Source organism: Cervus elaphus, chromosome 16, assembly GCF_910594005.1.
Source record: "Cervus elaphus chromosome 16, mCerEla1.1, whole genome shotgun sequence".
Taxonomy (NCBI): domain Eukaryota; kingdom Metazoa; phylum Chordata; class Mammalia; order Artiodactyla; family Cervidae; genus Cervus; species Cervus elaphus.
Genome location: NC_057830.1, coordinates 31,996,869 through 32,016,009, shown reverse-complemented (window position 1 = coordinate 32,016,009; position 19,141 = coordinate 31,996,869). Strand labels below are relative to the sequence as shown.

At 36.9% G+C, this 19,141-nt stretch overlaps 1 protein-coding gene across 3 annotated transcripts in view; it reads right to left on the bottom strand.

Annotated features, from left to right (window-relative positions):
- The window catches only part of AGTPBP1 (ATP/GTP binding carboxypeptidase 1), a 183,617-nt gene that overhangs the window by 81,326 nt on the left and 83,150 nt on the right, over positions 1-19,141 (bottom strand). For all 3 annotated transcript variants that reach the window (XM_043927561.1, XM_043927562.1, XM_043927563.1), the window contains 2 exons: positions 11,871-11,968; positions 6,962-7,078 (listed from right to left, as the gene is read on the bottom strand). In XM_043927561.1, coding sequence (XP_043783496.1) covers positions 6,962-7,078; positions 11,871-11,968 — 215 coding nt within the window. The remainder of the gene's footprint in view (positions 1-6,961; positions 7,079-11,870; positions 11,969-19,141) is intronic.

Sequence of the window (19,141 nt, the reverse complement as noted above, 5' to 3'; positions counted from 1 at the left end):
ATTGCAGGCAGATTCTTTACCAAATGAGCTATGAGGGAAGCCCCAAGGACAGATTAGCTGGGGCTAAAAACAGAATTAGGGAACTGGCAGACTGATCTGATGAAATTACCAGAGTGTAGCACTGAGAAACAAAAAGAAGGAAAGGCAGAATTTCTGGGGTGACAGAAACAATTCCATAGGTTGACATAATGAAAAAAATTAAAAGGTATGAAAATGTGAGTGAATCTAAAACACTGAATCTAAACACAAAGCAGTACCACTACATGAATTTTGTTTTATTTTATTTAGTTAAATATAAATTCAAAGCATAGAAGTTGGCTTGGGAGGTGTTTTACAGTTTAAGTATCCTAAGTTTCTGCAAGGAGATCAAATCAGTCCATCCTAAAGGAAATCAGTCCTGAATATTCATTGGAAGGACTGATGCTAAAGTTGAAGTTCCAATACTTTGGTCATTTGATGCGAAGAGCTGACTCATTGGAAAAGACCCTGCTGGGGGGTAAGATTGAAGGCAGGAGAAGGCGGACAACGGAAGACGAGATGGTTGTGTGGTATCTCCAACTCAGTGGCCATGAGTTTGAACAAATTCCAGGAGATGGTGAAGGACAGGGAAGCCTTGGCCTGCTGCAGTCCATAGGGCCCCAAGGAGTTGGAATGACTGAGTGACTAAATGGCAACAAAGTTTCCCTTTGAATTTCCCTGGTGGCTCAATAGTAAGGAATCTCCCTGCAATGCAGGAGACACATGTTTGATCCATGGGTCCGGAGAATACCCTGGAGATATGGCTATCCACTCCAGTATTGTTGCCTGGAAAATCACATGGACAGAGTCTTGTGGGCTACAGTCCAAGGGGTCACAAAAGAGTTGGACATGATGAAGTGACTAAACAACAACAACAAAGTTTTCTTTTATAATAAAGAGAAAGAAGAAAGAAAGACCCTAATTAACTTCAGAACTTAGTAAAAATACATTTACCATTTTATCAAGATTAATTAGAATTTCTGCATATATATCAAATTTACACTTTAAATGAATACAATTTTTGTACATAAATTATACGTCAAGTAAGTCGAATGAAACAAAAATAACAAGACTTCAAAGTTTTCAAACAAAGGTGAAAAAAGTCAAATGAGGAAAAAAATAATCCAAATGAAAGCAAGAAAAAGATACAGAGATGAAACAAATGAAAATACAAAATAAGATCTCTTAATGCAAATATATGAATAATTATCAGTAATCTAAATGCTCCAGTTAAATACCAAAGACTCAGGGTTTAAATTCAAAATCTAAGTATTAATACATGCTGTTTAAAAGATAAAAAACTAAGGAAACCAAAAAGATGGTGAAAAGATTTTAAAAGATACTAGGCAAGTAACTAAAATTTATGTAACTATATCAATATTTAAAAAAAAAATTTGCCTTAAAGTCTTAGAGATAAAAACTAACTTCACTAAAAGGTTCAACTTGAAAGGAAATCAATTTATACTTATACACAATACATAATAAGCTTCCAAAAATATGTAATAAAAACTGACAGACATGCAAAAAGAAACAAATTCACAATCATGGTGAGAAATCTTTAACATACTTTTCTCAGTAATTGAAACACAGGAATAAAAATTTATAAGGACAGAAAAGAACTTCTAAATACAATTAACAATCTTGTCCTTGTATAGGCAAATATACAGTTGTGCCTAATGGGAGCAGAATGTTTTTAAAAGACATGAGAAATAGTAACAAAAGTTGACGTCATTCAAACTCATAAGATAAACCTCCAAAATTTCAAAAGATTATAATCATAAAGAGATGTCCTCCCACTGTACTGCAATATGCTAGAATTCAATAAAAAGATTTAAAAATTGCAGATTAAGGAGACAACTTAAACATTACCAGTATATCAAAGGAAAAAAACCATAATAGACAAAAAGTTTCAAAATAAAGATAAAGACAGCAATAAATAGCAAAATCTGTTTGATGCAACTAAAACAGTCATTAGAGGAAAATGTATAGCCTAAAATGTAAATATTAGAAGAGAGGACTGAAAATTACTAGATGCCTACCTTAAGTTAACAATAAAAAAAGAGAGAGAGAGAATGAAATCAGGAAAAATAAAGACAAGGCACATTAAGCATATCATTTAGAACTACAGAGATTAACTTCAAAGGCATGGAAAGTTGATTGTAGGAAACGGTAGATAGAAAGGAGAAAATGTTTTTTTCCAATTAAACTATGTAAAACTATTTGCTCTTTAAACTCTGTCCATGCATAACTTTCATAAAAATTGAAAACCATATTTAAAAGAGGGGAAAAGAATAACAGAAGTCCATGTGGTAAATGTCATTATGCTAATACAGATGTATGAAAGAAGAGCTGTGAAAACGCAGGATTCTGACACTTCTAATATTCTGCCATCAAGGAACAAAAGGAAACAAAACTATACTTGTCGCAACAAATGAAAAATTATAGCTTTAAAAGCATGCACAAGGTCCCCTCGAAAAACTGTGTTGTTAATTATGTTGACTTCAAATGCACTCATTTTACCTTCATCAGGCCACTGAATAGTAGCTTTAATACATCTGGAAACAAACTGGGTGGTGTTAAGGATACAAACAAACACATCAGGTAATTTTAAGCTTCAGAGGTTGATGTTGAAAGCGACATGCAAATTCAAATGGAAAAAGTCATAATCAATATTAATTCATTTCTGTTTAATAACTCATGATCTGCTAGTATTTGATAATGATAGCTGAAAAGATCTTCTAAACACTTCCTGTCTCAGTTCAGTTCAGTTCAGTTCAGTCGCGTCCGACTCTTAGGGACCCCATGAACCGCAGCACGCCAGGCCTCCCTGTCCATCACCAACTCCTCGTGTCTACCCAAACCCATGTCCAATGAGTCGGTGATGCCATCCAAAAATCTCATCTTGTCATCCCCTTCTCCTCCTGCCCTCAACTTTCCCAGCATCAGGGTCTTTTCAAATGAGTCAGCTCTTCCCACCAAGTAGCCAAAGTATTGGAGCTTCAGCTTCAACATCAGTCCCTCCAATGAACACCCAGAACTGATCTCCTTTAGGATGGACTGGTTGGATCTCATTGCAGTCCAAGGGACTCTCAAGAGTCTTCTCCAACACCACAGTTCAAAAGCATCAATTCTTCAGCGCTCAGCTTTCTTTATAGTCCAAATCTCACATCCATACATGACTACTGGAAAAACCATAGCCTTGACTAGACAGACCTTTGTTGACAAAGTAATGTCTCTGCTTTTTAATATGCTATCTAGGTTGGTCATAACTTTCCTTCCAAGGAGTAAACATCTTTTAATTTCATGGCTGCAATCACCATCTGCAGTGATTTTGGAGCCCAGAAAAATAAAGTCAGCCACTATTTCCACTGTCTCCCATCTATTTGCCATGAAGTGATGGGACCAGATGCTATGATCTTAGTTTTCTGAATGTTGAGCTTTAAGACAATTTTTTCACTCTCCTCTTTCACTTTCAGCAGGAGGCTCTTCAGTTCTTCTTCACTTTCTGCCATAAGGGTGGTCCATCTGCATATCTGAGGTTATTGATATTTCTCCCAGCAATCTTGATTCCAGTCTGTGCTTCATCCAGCCCAGTGTTTCTCATGATGTACTCTGCATATAAGTTAATTAAGCAGGTGACAATATACAAACTTGAGGTACTTCTTTTCCTATTTGGAACTAGTCTGTTGTTCCATGTCCAGTTCTAACTGTTGCTTCCTGACCTGCATACAGGTTTCTCCAGAGGCAGGTCAGGTGGTCTGCTATTCCCATCTCTTGAAGAACTGTCCACAGTTTGTTGTGATCCACACAGTCAAAGGCTTTGGCATAGTTAACAAAGCAGAAATAGATGTTTCTCTGGAACTCTCTTGCTTTTTCAATGATCCATCGGATGTTGGCAATTTGATCTCTGGTTCCTCTGCCTTTTCTAAAACCAGCTTGAACATCTGGAAGTTCACGGTTCACGTATTGCTGAAGCCTGGCTTGGAGAATTTTGAGCATTACTTTACCAGTGTGTGAGATGAGTGCAATTGTGTGGTAGTTTGAGCATTCTTTGGCATTGCTTTTCTTAGGGATTGGAATGAAAACTGACCTTTTCCAGTCCTGTGGCCACTGCTGAGATTTCCCAATTTGCTGGCATATTGAGTGCAGCACTTTCACAGCATCATCTTTTAGGATTTGAAATAGCTCAACTGGAATTCCATCACTTCCACTAGCTTTGTTCGTAGTGATGCTTCCTAAGGCCCACTTGACTTCACATTCCAGGATATCTGGCTCTAGGTGAGTGTGAGTGATGACACCATCGTGATTATTTGGGTCGTGAAGATCTTTTTTGTATAGTTCTTCTGTGTATTTTTGCCACCTCTTCTTAATATCTTCTGCTTCTGTTAGGTCCATGCCATTTCTGTCCTTTATTGAACTCATCTTTGCATGAAATATTCCCTTGGTATCTCTAATTTTCTTGAAAGAGATCTCTAGTCTTTCCAACTGAGCTATCATTGGTTCCTATTTAGAACCAACCAATGATAGCTCAGTTGGTAAAGAATCCGCCTGCATGCAGAAGACCCCGAGTCGATTCCTGGGTTAGGAAGATCCACTGGAGAAGGGATAGGCTACCCACTCCAGTATTCTTTGGTTTCACTTGTGGCTCAGCTGGTAAAGAATCCACCTGCAATGCAGGAGACCTGGCTTTGATCCCTGGGTTGGGAAGATCCTCTGGAGAAGGGAAAGGCTCTCCACTCCAGTATTCTGGCCTGGAGAATTCCATGGACTGTATAGTCCATGGGGTCGCAAACAGTTGGACACGACTGTGTGACTTTCACTTTCACTTTTCACACTTAATTAAAAAAAAAACTTACTTTTCTCTACTCCCACATCAAAACTCCTGCCATTTTTATGCACAGTATATAATTCTTACATGTATATAAGACAGAGATGAAATTAGGTCATTTCTTCACAGAATAATCAATTCCTCCCCCAAATCCCTTCTACAATATTTTTTAGGCTTTGAATTGGCAGTATTTGTTATCATTGGGTTTTTCAGTGGGCACAAAAGTGTTAAAAGAGCAGCCAGATACTTCCTGTAGGTTGCACGAAAGAAAATCACCCTGCATCCTTTCCCAAATGCCTCTTCCTGCCTTCTTCTTTTTCTTTTCAACAAATATCCTCTCCTTCACTCCTGTCCTCTTTCCCGATTTTCTCTGTCCTACCCCTGATTTCAACATACCCTCCAACATCCACCAATTCTATGGGGAGTACCGAGACAGTAGGGGAGGGAGAGAGGGAGCAACTGCTGCCTCTTCCATCACATCCAAAGCTCATTATTTCCCAAAGAAAAACCTGAATAATTAGAACTGTGAAATGTAAACATTAGCTAGCAAGTACTTCTCTCTTTTTATCTCTCAATAGCTTCACATTTAAGTCTTTTTCTTTAAGCAACTGGAAATTAAGTGTGAAACTTGGAGGAAGGGGTTTACATAAGTAAATCCTAATTATATGATTCAAACCCTTCATTTTACAGTTTAAGATCTTGGGCAGTTTCAGGAACCCACAAGTGAGCAGCAGAGGGAGTGCAAATATTACATCTACTACTTGCCATCAATTCAATCAGCTTTATCATTTAATAGCTGTGCAATCCAGGTTGTATATTATATTCTAGTAAATAAATGAGGACTTGTTGTTCAGTCACCAAGTTGTGTCTGACTCTTTGCAACCCCATAGTCTGCAACACACCAGGCTCCCCCGTTCTTCATTATCTCCCAGAGTTCACTCAAACTCATGTCCATTGTGTTGGTGATACTATCTAACCATCTCACCCTCTGCAGCCCCCTTCTCCTTTTGTCTTCAATCTTTCCCAGCATCAGGGTCTTTTCCAAAGAGTCGGCTGTATGCATCAGGTGGCCAAAGTACTAGAGCTTCAGCTTCAGCATCAGTTCTTCCCGATGAACATTCAGGGATGATTTCCTTTAGGATGGACTGGTTTGATCTCCTTGCTGTGCAAGGGATTCTCAAGAGTCTTCTCTAGCACCACAGTTCAAAAGCATCAATTCTTTGGTGCTCAGCCTGCTTTATGGTCCAACTCTCTCATCCGTACATGACTACTGGAAAAACCACAGACGGACTTTTGTCGGCAAAGTGATATCTCTGCTTTAATACACTGACTAGGTTTGTCATAGCTTTCCTTCCAAGAAGCAAGCCTCTTTTAATTTGATGGCTGCAGTCACCATCCACAACAATTTTGGAGCCCAAGAAAAACAATTTGTCACTGTTTCTACTTTTCCCCCTTCTTGCCATGAAGTGATAGGACCAGATGCCATGATCTTCATTTTTTTGAATACTGAGTTTTAAGCCAGCTTTTTCACTCTCATCTTTCACCCTTACCAAGAGGCTCTTTTGTTCCTCTTCACTGTCTGTCATTAGAATGGTATCATCTGCATATCTGAATTTATTGATATTTTTCCTGGCAATGAAGTCTTTAAGTTGCTTCATAAGGAGAGTGACTTCTTGTCAACATTTCAGAAACAACTTCCAGCTGTCCTCTTTCTCTGATATTCCATGATTATATGGTGACTATTAGGAAAAACAATTCAACTAGCATAGACTATATTTTTAATTAAATATTTTCTCTCATCTCCCTTTCAGAAATGCCATTCTAATGATTTTTAAAAGTTAATAAAAGCTATGTCAATTATTTTGATTAAAAAATGATTAAAAAATTTAAAAGCTAGTCCAAAACTTAAATGGTCTAGTTCTCTCATTTTACAGATAGCAGTTTCTCATTTTGCAGCTCAGAATGTTGAAATAATTCTCCAAAGTCACTCAGAAAAGCAATGCTACTTTCATCTTTTAGAAATGAAATGAAGAAAGAAAAGAGTGATTATGGGTCTAAGAAAAAAAGAACTGTTTCTTAAAATGAGTTAAGATGCTGAATTGTCTATATTTATACCTGAAAATCATCAACAAGCTCAGGGAAAAGGTGTTCATACATTTTAAGTTCTTCTATTGTTCGTCCTGGTTCTTGCTGGGGTTTTAGTTTGTTAATATCCGTTTCAATATCATCATTCTGAAATAATAAAAATGGAATGTCATTAATTAAGAAAAATACATTTCAGATTTAAAGTTTCCAAATTATTAACTACATGCACATAGACAATAATCACTACAGAAAGGCTGCATTAATTTCATTGTAAAATAAAATTTGCTTATATTTTTTGGTTGTTGTATTATTGCTGTCTTGGTTGTTTTGTTTTGTTTTCTTTTAATCAAAGATTATTCTAACATAATACAGTATTTGTGCTCCTCAAGATAGAAAAACTAACATCAAGATCAATACTAAAGTATGCTCCCTGCCCCCAGTCTCACTAACTGCCATCATTTTGCTCAGATTAAAGGGCAGTAAAACTTCAGAAAACTAAACTGAAAAACCTAAGTATATGATGGTGGCAGTGATAATCAAAATAACTTTTATCGAGCAATGAAAATATGTGAGGCAATATGCTAAGGATGTTACCTTATGATCTAATTTAATCTGTGTAAGAATACTGTAAAGTAGTATCATCATCTCCATTTAACAAAAGAAGAGACTGAAGTACAGTGAGGTTAAGTGGCTTGCAAACAGGAGCAGAATGTAAAATCAATCAGTGATTTCAAAGAATATGCTGTTAGCCAACATAATGCACTGCCTCAAGAGAGAGCAATGGTTATCACACACTCTTATATTCCATGGGCAATAAAGTTCCCTTAGAAAAGATTCAGGATTCATTCACTCTGTTGTTCAGGGGCAAAAAACACTGAGGAGTGAAACAACAGCTGGAAATGATTTCCATGTCTCTTTGGGCGAAAAAAATAGACAGTAAATGTAAAGAAATATGACCTCATAGGAATAAGATATGCACCCAGGATCAATCTGATCTGTACCTGTACAAGAAGACAATATACATCATGATGGAAAGATAAATGTCAGTTACCTACTATCCAAGCTAGCTTCTAGGACCCTTAACAACTCTGGCCTAACACAAATACAAATCCATCACTACCTGTGTTGATGGTTAAAGAAAGACAGTAAGAACAAACTACTTATTTTTCAGATTTAAATTCATGCTATTGTCAATCCTTAAAATATTTTATATACATGCATCTGATTATATTTATATACTGTCATATTAACAAGTAATTTAAAAAAGAAAAATATACTAAGTATTTCCCATATCTCATAATAAGGAGTTTAGCTATTATTTCTTTAACCAATAAAATTATTTTTCCCATTGCCATAAATAATAAAGACCAGTTTTATTTAAAGAGTATCATATTAATTATTGTATCATATACATAAAATATATAATTTCATATATCCTTAAATTATGCTTTGAAAAACCAAAAATACATAATTGTCTTGATTAGCATCTATTAAAGTAGATAACACTTTCAAAATAATAAAAAAAACTTTAAAGATATTCCTTTCTCTAAACACACTAGCAGTTCAATATTCAGTATTATTTTATGATGATACAGCTTTACAAAGTGGCCATTTAAAAAAATTTTTTTTTAATTTACCTGTAAAACAGGCACAGTGAGGAAAGAAAACTACTTTGAGAAGTCAACAGCAAAAAATTTCTGTTTTGGTTTGGGGAAAAACAAAGATAAAGAGCTCCTGACACATTCAGAAAAAATAACCCTACTTCTTAAAGTTCTTCTAAAATTAAGGAGGGAAAAAAAGAATATATTGAAGATTATAAGCTGACTAGTTCTGGCAATCTGAAGACAAGTCTTCTAGAACCTCCAAATTTCTATAAATTTTCCAAACTCTGGAAAATCTAGGGCAAAGAGAATGGAATCACTACAGGTTTAACATCTGTGTTCAAGTGTGATTGCAGTCTCTACAGCTGATAACCTTTCTGAGTTTTTGGTTTCCATTTATCAGCCCTGTAAAGCAGAGGTAATAATACCACATACCTTACAGGATTTAATGACTACTATAGGCATACCCAGACACAGCTTCAGTTCCAGACCTCCACAATAAAACAAATGTCACAATAAAGCAAGTCAGGTGAATTTTTGGTTTTCCAATACATATAAAAGTTATGTTCACACTATACTGTGGTTCATTAAGTGTTCAATACATAACATCTAAAAAAAAAACAATATCCTAATTTAAAAATATTTATTGCTAAATAATTATAATCAAAATCACCGGTCACAGATAGCCATAACAAATATCAATATATTAATACTGAAAAAGTTTGAAACATTGTAAAACTACAAAAAATGTCACACAGAGACATTAAGTGAGCAAATGCTGTTGGAAAAATGGCACCAATAGGCTTGTTCCACATAAGGTTGCCACAAACTTTCTCCAATTTGTTAAGAACACAGTATCTACAAAGCACAATAAAGCAAAGTGTAATAAAACAAGGTATGTCTATATATGTAAGGCACATGGACTAGCACAGGACTTGTTCTTATCACATGATTGCTGTCTTAAGGTAAAATGAGGTAAATGTGAGCAATCTCAAATACCCTAGTGAGTAATACTGCCAATAACTTTTTTATAGATGTGAATGCCAAAAAAGAAATCTGTGGAAACGTTCTAAATTAAAGGAGACTTAAGAGACAAGATAATTACATGCAATACCTGATGCTAGATTCTATACTGGAGAGAAAAAAAAATCTTATAAAGGACATTATTAGATCAGCTAACAAAATGGAATGTGGATGGTAGATAAGATAAAAATGATACTATCACTTTAAATGTATTAAGCTGGTGACTGTATTGGGTTATATAGGAGAGAACAGCCAGTCCTCTATATCCACATGTTGCCATTCCTCAGATTCAACCAACCGTGGATTGAAAGTTTTAAAGAAACACAATTCCAAAGAGTAAAACATGAATTTGTGGCATGCCAATAACTATATACACAACATTTACATTTTACTTACAACTATTTACGTACTATTTCTATATTATTAGGTATTATAGGTAATCTAGAGATGACAAAGTATATGGGAGGATGTGCATAGGTTACATGCAATTACTTTATCACTTTATATAAGGAAACTGAGTATCTGTGGATTTTGGTATCCAAGGTGGGTCCAGGGACCAGTACCCCAGGACACTGAGAGATGACTGTATCACTGTCCTTAGGAAATACACACTAATATATTTAGGGATAAACAACCATGATATATAAGGTATGTAACTTACCTTCAAATGATATTTTAAAAAATTTTAAATATGTATTCATGCATATACACTGACAACCTCCAAGCAGAAAAATTAGTATCACTGTTATAAATTCCTATTGAGTTCTACTTCCCTACCAATTTCCATTTTTACATCTGCAGATCACATCTGTAGACATTTTTAATAAGGACCCTGAGCCAGAAAGAATAAGTTATATTCAAAATACTCTGTTTTTAACAGACATGGAAACATACATAAAAGAAAGGTTTCCAATAACATAAAAAACTTTAAATTATAAACTTAGTATTAATGTACAAAATTTTACTATCTCTAGACACTCATATCCCAATAAATCCAAACAGTTGATTTTAATATACCTCTTGTTATCTAAGGAACACTTTATATACAGAATGTAAACTCTCCTGACCTGTCCTACCTCAGATTCTACCAGTTCATTCACCATATCAAATCCAGAACCACCAACATACAGCTACCCCAGATTTTTTGCCTTGAACACCAGAGCCTGTGGCTTCCCTGGTAGTTCAGACGGTAAAGAGTGCCTGCAGGAGAACCAGGTTTGATCCCTGAGTCGGGAAGATCCCCTGGAGAAGGAAATGGCACCCCACTCCAGTATTCTTGTCTGGAAAATCCCACGGCTGGAGGAGCCTGGCAGGCTACAGTCCATGGGGTCATAAAGAGTCGGGATACGACTGAGCAACTTCACTTTCTTTCCAGAGCCTGCACTGTTTTTCTTCTTTGTAGCTTCTTGATGCCAGGATGCATACCATCATGTTACCTCTGCAATTTAGCCAAAGCTTGCCTTGGTTATCACATAAAACTGGTTCTACATCTGCTGTTAAGATAGAAATCTCCTTCCACTATCTTAGACTCTATCTCCAAAGACAGTCAAATACTCAGTGTAAACCAATTTCCATGTAGCATTTCAAGACAAAAAGGCCCAAGGAGATGAGAGTCAAACAAACTCCCTCTGCCCCCAAAAGTTATAAAAGCTAAGCAGTTGAAAAATGAAGGAATTAAACAGATGTTTTTCTACAGATACTAAAATGGCCCCCTCTACCACTTAATAAAGCGAAGTAAGTTGTGACTCAAACTTAGATTTCCCTAGACTTTAAAATCTAAGTCAGAAAGGTTAGATAAAATCTCTCTGGTCAGAAAAGAGTGAAAATATTTTATTTTAAGGCCCTTTACAGACAATGTATTTAAAGCAACATTATTTTCCTTTCAATAGCTTAGTGTCCAATTAGTCATGACAAAAAAAGATGTGGATAAAACAAATTTATCTACTGTTCCTTGATAGCTCAGTTGGGAAAGAATCCCCCTCAATGCAGGAGACCCCAGTTCGATTTCTGGGTCGGGAAGATCTGCTGGAGAAGGGATAGGCTACCCACTCCAGTATTCTTGGGCTTCCTTTGTGGCTCAGCTAGTAAAGAATCTGCCTGCAATGCAGGAGACCTGGGTTCAATCCCTGGGTTGGGAAATCCCCTGGAGAAGGGAAAGGCTACCCTCTCCAGTATTCTGGCCCAGAGAATTCGGGCAAAGAGTCAGACACGACTCAGCGACTTTCACTTTCAATAGCTATATATATCTACCCAATCTTTTTTCTACAACTGTGTATACATTCATAAATTGGCTGAAAACAGAAATTTATACCAACCTTAAAATTTTGATCTAGGTCATCTTCATTTTCAGTTTCATTTTCAGCTTCTAAATCAATATCATCGTTGTCATCACTTTCATCTACTACGTCATCCACTGTGATACAAAATGTGCTATAAGTAGGTCAGAGGTAAGCATTCTATAACATGCACATCCAAAAGTAGAATGTTATATATATATAGCATCAGTATCTCAATTACTAAAGGAAAACTAAATTACATTTTCTTATTAAAAAATATCTCTAATGTTGTCCCAGGTGTTGAAAAACCTATGGGATGAAGTGAAAATACTTCAAAATTTGGAAAAGCCCTCTAAAAATTTATGGGCTTTTTTACTAATGTTGGAAAGTTCTAAAAAATTAATGTCTTATATTGCAATAGCCTGAATGAAACATCTTGTTTCCTATTTATGATACATTTCAATAACTATTTTCATCTACTTACAATTCACTTCCCATAGATTTCCCTCAATGACTGCCATGTACCATGCACTGTGTTGTGTGCTGGGAATTTGTTAAAAGATGTGCAAATGCACTCTCTGCCCTCAGGGTGCTTATGAAGTTAAATAGAGAAAGACTAAAAATAATTATAATATAAAAGATATATGATAATGAAGGCATAAACTTAAAAATGCCACAGGAAAACAGAGACAGGAAGTAAATATAAACTGCTTAGGACTGAGATTATTAGTGATCACTTCACAAAACAAGTAGTAAGCAGTATCTTAGAGGAAAATATAGCAGCTTTCTAGGTGAATTTAAGAGTGTGTGAGTGTGGCTTTTAAGAAGAAGAAATTATAACCCGAAAATAATTTTAATGATATCTTTGGAAAATAATAAGTTAATCATGACTTAACTTGTATGCTTAAGAAAGTACTAAGAAAAGCAAAGAATGAGAAAGTGAAGGGTATGAGAGGCCAAGTAGTTTAGATTTTCACCCAGTGGAAGACAAGTACTAGTGATTTTTAAGAGGAGAGTGGTTTAAGTTAAGATTTTTGAAAAGATCACTCTGACAGCCATGAGAAACATAACACATATGTGGAAGCAGACCAATGAACAGAGGAAAAGACAATAACTACCTGGACCAATACAGTAGTAATGAGGCTGAAGAACGAATATACATTAGAGACAGCCCAGGAAATAGAATGCAAAAGCCCAGGAAATAGAATGCAAAAATCCATGAGGGCATGGATGTGGGGGACACAAGGAAAGAAGCGTACAGGAGAGCTCTGAGAGGACTCATGTAAGTAAATGAGTGCATTAGGACAAAGTAGAGAATATTTTTAAAGAATATGTTCCCAAACTTTCCTTTTATTTTTTATTCTATTGAGGAATAACTGACAAATATAACCATATATATTAAAAGTGCGAGATGTGATGATATATGGTAAAATGGTAAATCATGGTAAAATGACTGTCAAGATGAACATAATACCGCCATCATTTCACATGGCTAACACTGTTAACACTTTGTATGTGGGTTCACACGTACATGTGGTGAGAATGCTTAAGATGTACTCTCAGTAACTCTCAAATACACAATGCCATATTAACTAGAATGGGAAAGACTAGAGATCTCTTCAAGAAAATCATAGATACCAAGTGAACATTTCATGCAAAAATGGGCTCAATAAAGGACAGAAATGGTATGGACATAACAGAAGCAGAAGATTAAGAAGAGGTGGCAAGAACACACAGAAGAACTGTACAAAAAAGATCTTCACGACCCAGATAATCACAATGGTGTCATCACTCACCTAGAGCCAGACATCCTGGAATGTGAAATCAAGTGGGTCTTAGGAAGCATCACTATGAACAAAACTAGTGGAAGTGATGGAATTCCAGTTGAATTATTTCAAATCCTAAAAGATGATGCTTTGAAAGTGCTACATTCAATATGCCAGCATTGGGAAAACTCAGAAGTGGCCACAGGACTGGAAAAGGTCAGTTTTCATTCCAATCCCTAAGAAAAGCAATGCCAAAGAATGCTCAAACTACCACACAATTGCACTCATCTCAAACGCTAGTAAAGTAATGCTCAAAATTCTCCAAGCCAGGATTCAGCAATATGTAAACCATGAACTTCCAGATGTTCAAGCTGGTTTTAGAAAAGGCAGAGGAACCAGAGACAAATTGCCAAAATCTGTTGGATCATTGAAAAAGCAAGAGAGTTCCAGAAAGACATCTACTTCTGTATTATTGACTGCACCACAGCCTTTGACTGTGTGGATCACAATAAACTGTGGACAGCTCTTCAAGAGATGGGAATACCAGACCACCTGACCTGCCTCTTGAGAAACCTGTATGGAGGTCAGGAAGCAACAGTTAGAACTGGACATGGAACAACAGACTGGTTCCAAATAGGAAAAGGAGTACGTCAAGGCTATATATTGTCACTCTACTTATTTAACTTATATGCAGAGTACATCATGAGAAACGCTGGTCTGGAAGAAGCACAAGCTGGAATCAAGATTGCTGGGAGAAATATCAATAACCTAAGATATGCAGGTGACACCAACCTTATGGGAGAAAGTGAAGAACTAAAGAGCCTCTTGGTGAAAGTGAAAGAGGAGAGTGAAAAAGCTGTCTTAAAGCTCAACATTCACAAAACTAAGATTATGGCATCTGGTCCCATCACTTCATGGCAAATAGATGGGGAAACAGTGGAAACAGTGACAGACTTTACTTTGGGGGGCTCCAAAATCACTGCAGATAGTGACTGCAGCCATGAAATTAAAAGACGCTTACTCCTTGGAAGGAAAGTTATGACCAACCTAGATAGCATATTAAAAAGCAGAGACATTACTTTGTCAACAAAGGTCTGTCTAGTCAAAGCTATGGTTTTTCCAGTCACATATGGATGTGAGAGATGGACTATAAGGAAAGCTGAGCACTGAAGAATTGATGCTTTTGAGCTGTGGTGTTGTAGAAAACTCTGGAGAGTCCCTTGGACTGCCAGAAGATCCAACCAGACCATCCTGAAGGAGATGAGTCCTGGGTGTTCACTGGAAAGGACTGATGCTGAAGCTGAAACTCCAATACTTTGGCCACCTGATGCAAAGAACTGACTCACTGGAAAAGACCCTGATGCTGGGAAAGATTGAGGGCAGGAGGAGAAGGGGATGACAGAGCATGAGATGGTTGGATGGCATCACGAACTCAATGGAGATGAGTTTGAGTAAACTCCGGGAGTTGATGTTGGAAAGGCAGGCCTGGCGTGCTGCAGTCCATGGGGTCGTGAAGAGTCAGACACAACTGAGCAACTGAACTGAACTGAACTGAACCGAACCATGCTATATGTTAGCTTCTCAGAACTTAATCTTCTCAAAACTAAAAAGGTACGCCCTTGGATCTTATCACCCATTTACCATTCTTCCAGGCCCTGGAATCCAACATTCTATTCTGTTTCTTTGAAACTGTCTTGTTTTTTTTCTTTTTAATTCAAAGATTGCATGTGTAAGTGATACCATACAGTATCTTTCTTTGTCTTTCACATTTCACTTAGCATAAATCCCCTCCAGATTCATCCATACTGTCACAAATGATATTTATTTTTCTTATTGGCTGAATCATCTACAAAAATCACTTTTCCTTTATCCATTCATCCATGGAAAGATATTAAGGTTATTTACAAATGTTGACTAGTGTAAATAGTGCTGAAATGAACATGGGTATGCTGATATACCATGTTACATTCCCACCAACAGAGTGTAAGGGTTCCGTTTTCTCCAAATCCTTGCTATCTGCTACCTCTTGTCTTTTTGATAATAGCCACTCTAAGAGGTGTGAGGGGATTTCTCTTCGAGGTTTTGGTTTGCACTTCCCTGATGATTACTGATATACAGCACCTTTTCATTATCTTCTGGCCATTGGTACATCGTTCTTTGGAGAAAATGTCTATTCAAGTCTTTTGCCCATTTTTAATTGTACTATCTTTCTTTGTATTATTCAGCTATATGAGTTCTGTGTATTTTTTTATATTAATCTTTCATTAGATATATAGTTTCTAAATATCTTCTATTCTATAGGTTGCCTTTTCAGTAAATTCTCCTTTGCTGTGCAGAATCTTTTTAGTTTGATGTAGTCCCACTTGTTTCTTTTAGCTTCTGTTGCCTACACTTTTGTTATCTTATCCAAGAAACCACTGCTAAGACCAACTACATCTAGGATCTTTTCCCCTAAGTTTTCTTCTAGGAGTTTTATAATTTCAGGTCTTATATGTACAGTTTATCCATTTCAAGTCAGTTTTTGTGAATGGTATAAAATAGGGGTCCAGCTTCATTCTTTTGCATGTGGATACCTAGTTTTCCCAACGTAATTTATTAAAGAAACTGTCCTTTCCCCACTGTGTGTTGTTGGCATCCTCATCAAAACTTAATTGACCATATTATGCTTGGGTTTCTGACCAGACTCTCTATTCTGTTCCAGCTCTTATGCATGCTTTATTTGAGTACTGTACTATTCTGATTACCATAGCTCACAATCAATCCTAAAGAAAATCAACCCTGAATATTCACTGGAAGGACCGACGCTGAAGTTGAAGCTTCAGTTGGATAGGACTGAGCGAATGAAGAACAACAAAGCTCATAATAGCTTGAAATCAGGGAGTGTGATGCCTCCAACTCTGTCCTTCTTTCTCAAGATTGCTTTGGCTATTTGGGTCTTTTATGGTTTCATATAAATTTCAGAATAGTTTTTATATTTCTGTGAAAAATGCCACTGAAATTTTGATAGGGATTGTATTGATTATGAAGATAACTTTGATCAGCATGAACATTTTTATATTAATTCTTCCAATTCAAGAACACAGGATATCTTTCAATTTGTGTGTGCGTCTACTTCAATGACTTTCAACAACATTTTATTAATCAGCATACAGGCCTTCAACTCCTTGGTAAAACTTATTCGTAAGTACTTTACTGTCTTGATGCGACTGTAAATGGGGTTGCATTCTTAATTTATCTTTCAGACAGTTCATTATTAGTGCATAGGAATACAACAACGATTTGTATATTGATTTTGTATTCTATACCTTTACTGAATTCATTACTTCTAACAGTTTTTTGGTAGAGATGTTACAGTTTTCTACATATAAGATAATGTCACTGCAAACAGAGATGATTTCATTTCCACCTTTCTGAATTAACTTGTCTTTTGTTTCTTTTTTCCTAACCTAATGGTTATAGCTAGAATATTTGGTACTTGCTACAAGACCTTTTAGAACTAACACCCAAAAAAGATGTCCTTTTTCTTATAGGGGACTGGAATGCAAAAGTAGGAAGTCAAGAAACACCTGGAGTAACAGGCAAATTTGGCCTTGGAGTACAGAATGAAGCAGGGCAAAGGCTAATAGAGTTTTGCCAAGAGAACACACTGGTCATAGCAAACACCCGCTTCCAACAACACAACAGAAGACTCTACACATGGACATCACCAGATGGCCAACACCAAAATCAGATTGATTGTATTCTTTGCAGCCAAAGATGGAGAAGCTCTATACAGTCAGCAAAAACAAGATGGGGAGCTGACTGTGGCTCAGATCATAAACTCCTTATTGCCAAATTCATACTTAGACTGAAGAAGGTAGGGATAACCACTAGACCATTCAGGTATGACCTAAATCAAATCCCTTATGACTACACAGTGGAAGTGAGAAATAGATTTAAGGGACTAGATCTGATAGACAGAGAGCCTGATGAACTATGGACGGAGGTTCGTGACATTGTAGAGGAGACAGGGATCAAGACCATCCCCATGGAAAAGAAATGCAAAAACCTAAAATGGTTGTCTGAGGAGGCCTTACAAATAGCTGTGAAAAGAAGAGAAGAGAAAAGCAAAGGAGAAAAGGAAAGATATTCCCATTTGAATGCAGAGTTCCAAAGAATAGCCAGGAGAGATAAGAAAGCCTTCCTCAGCTATCAATGCAGAGAAATAGAGGAAAACAACAGAATGGGAAAGACTAAAGATCTCTTCAAGAAAATCAGAGATACCAAGTGAACATTTCATGCAAAAATGGGCTCAATAAAGGACAGAAAAGGTATGGACCTAACAGAAGCAGAAGATATTAAGAAGAGGTGGCAAAAATACACAGAAGAACTGTGCAAAAAAGATCTTCATGACCCAGATAATCACGATGGTGTCATCACTCACCTAGAGCCAGACATCCTGGAATGTGAAGTCAAGTGGGCCTTAGAAAGCATCACTACGAACAAAGCTAGTGGAAGTGATAGAATTCCAGTTGAGCTATTTCAAATCCTGAAAGATGATGCTGTGAAAGTGCTGCACTCAATATGCCAGCAAACTGGGAAAACTCAGCAGTGGCCACAGGACTGGAAAAGGTCCGTTATCATTCCAATCCCAAAGAAAGGCAATGCCAAAGAATGCTCAAACTACCACACAACTGCACTCATCTCACACGCTGGAAATTCTCCAAGGCAGGCTTCAGCAATACATGAACCGTGAACTTCCAAATGTTCAAGCTGGTTTTAGAAAAGGCAGAGGAACCAGAGATCAAATTGCCAATATCTGCTGGATCATCGAAAAAGCAAGAGAGTTCCAGAAAAACATCTATTTCTGCTTTACTGACTATGACAAAGCCTTTGACTGTGTGGATCACAATAAACTGTGGAAAATTCTGAAGGAGATGGGAATACCAGACCACCTGACCTGCCTCTTGAGAAACCTGTATGCAGGTCAGGAAGCAACAGTTAGAACTGGACATGGAACAACAGACTGGTTCCAAATAGGAAAAGGAATACGTCAAGGTTGTATATTGTCACCCTGCTTATTTAACTTATATGCAGAGTACATCATGAGAAATGCTGGTCTGGAAGAAGCACAAGCTGGAATCAAGATTGCCAGGAGAAATACCAATAACCTAAGATATGCAGATGACACCACCCTTATGGGAGAAAGTGAAGAGGAACTAAAAAGCCTCTTGATGAAAGTGAAAGAGGAGAGTGAAAAAGTTGGCTTAAGACTCAACATTCAGAAAACTAAGATCATGGCATCTGGTCCCATCACCTCATGGGAAATAGATGGGGAGACAGTGGAAACAGTGGCTGACTTTATTTTTCTGGGCTCCAAAATCACTGCAGATGGTGACTGCAGCCATGAAATTAAAAGACGCTTACTCCTTGGAAGGAAAGTTATGACCAACCTAGATAGTATATTAAAAAGCAGAGACATTACTTTGTCAACAAAGGTCCATCTGGTCAAGGCTATGGTTTTTCCAGTGGTCATGTATGGATGGATGTGAGAGTTGGATTGTG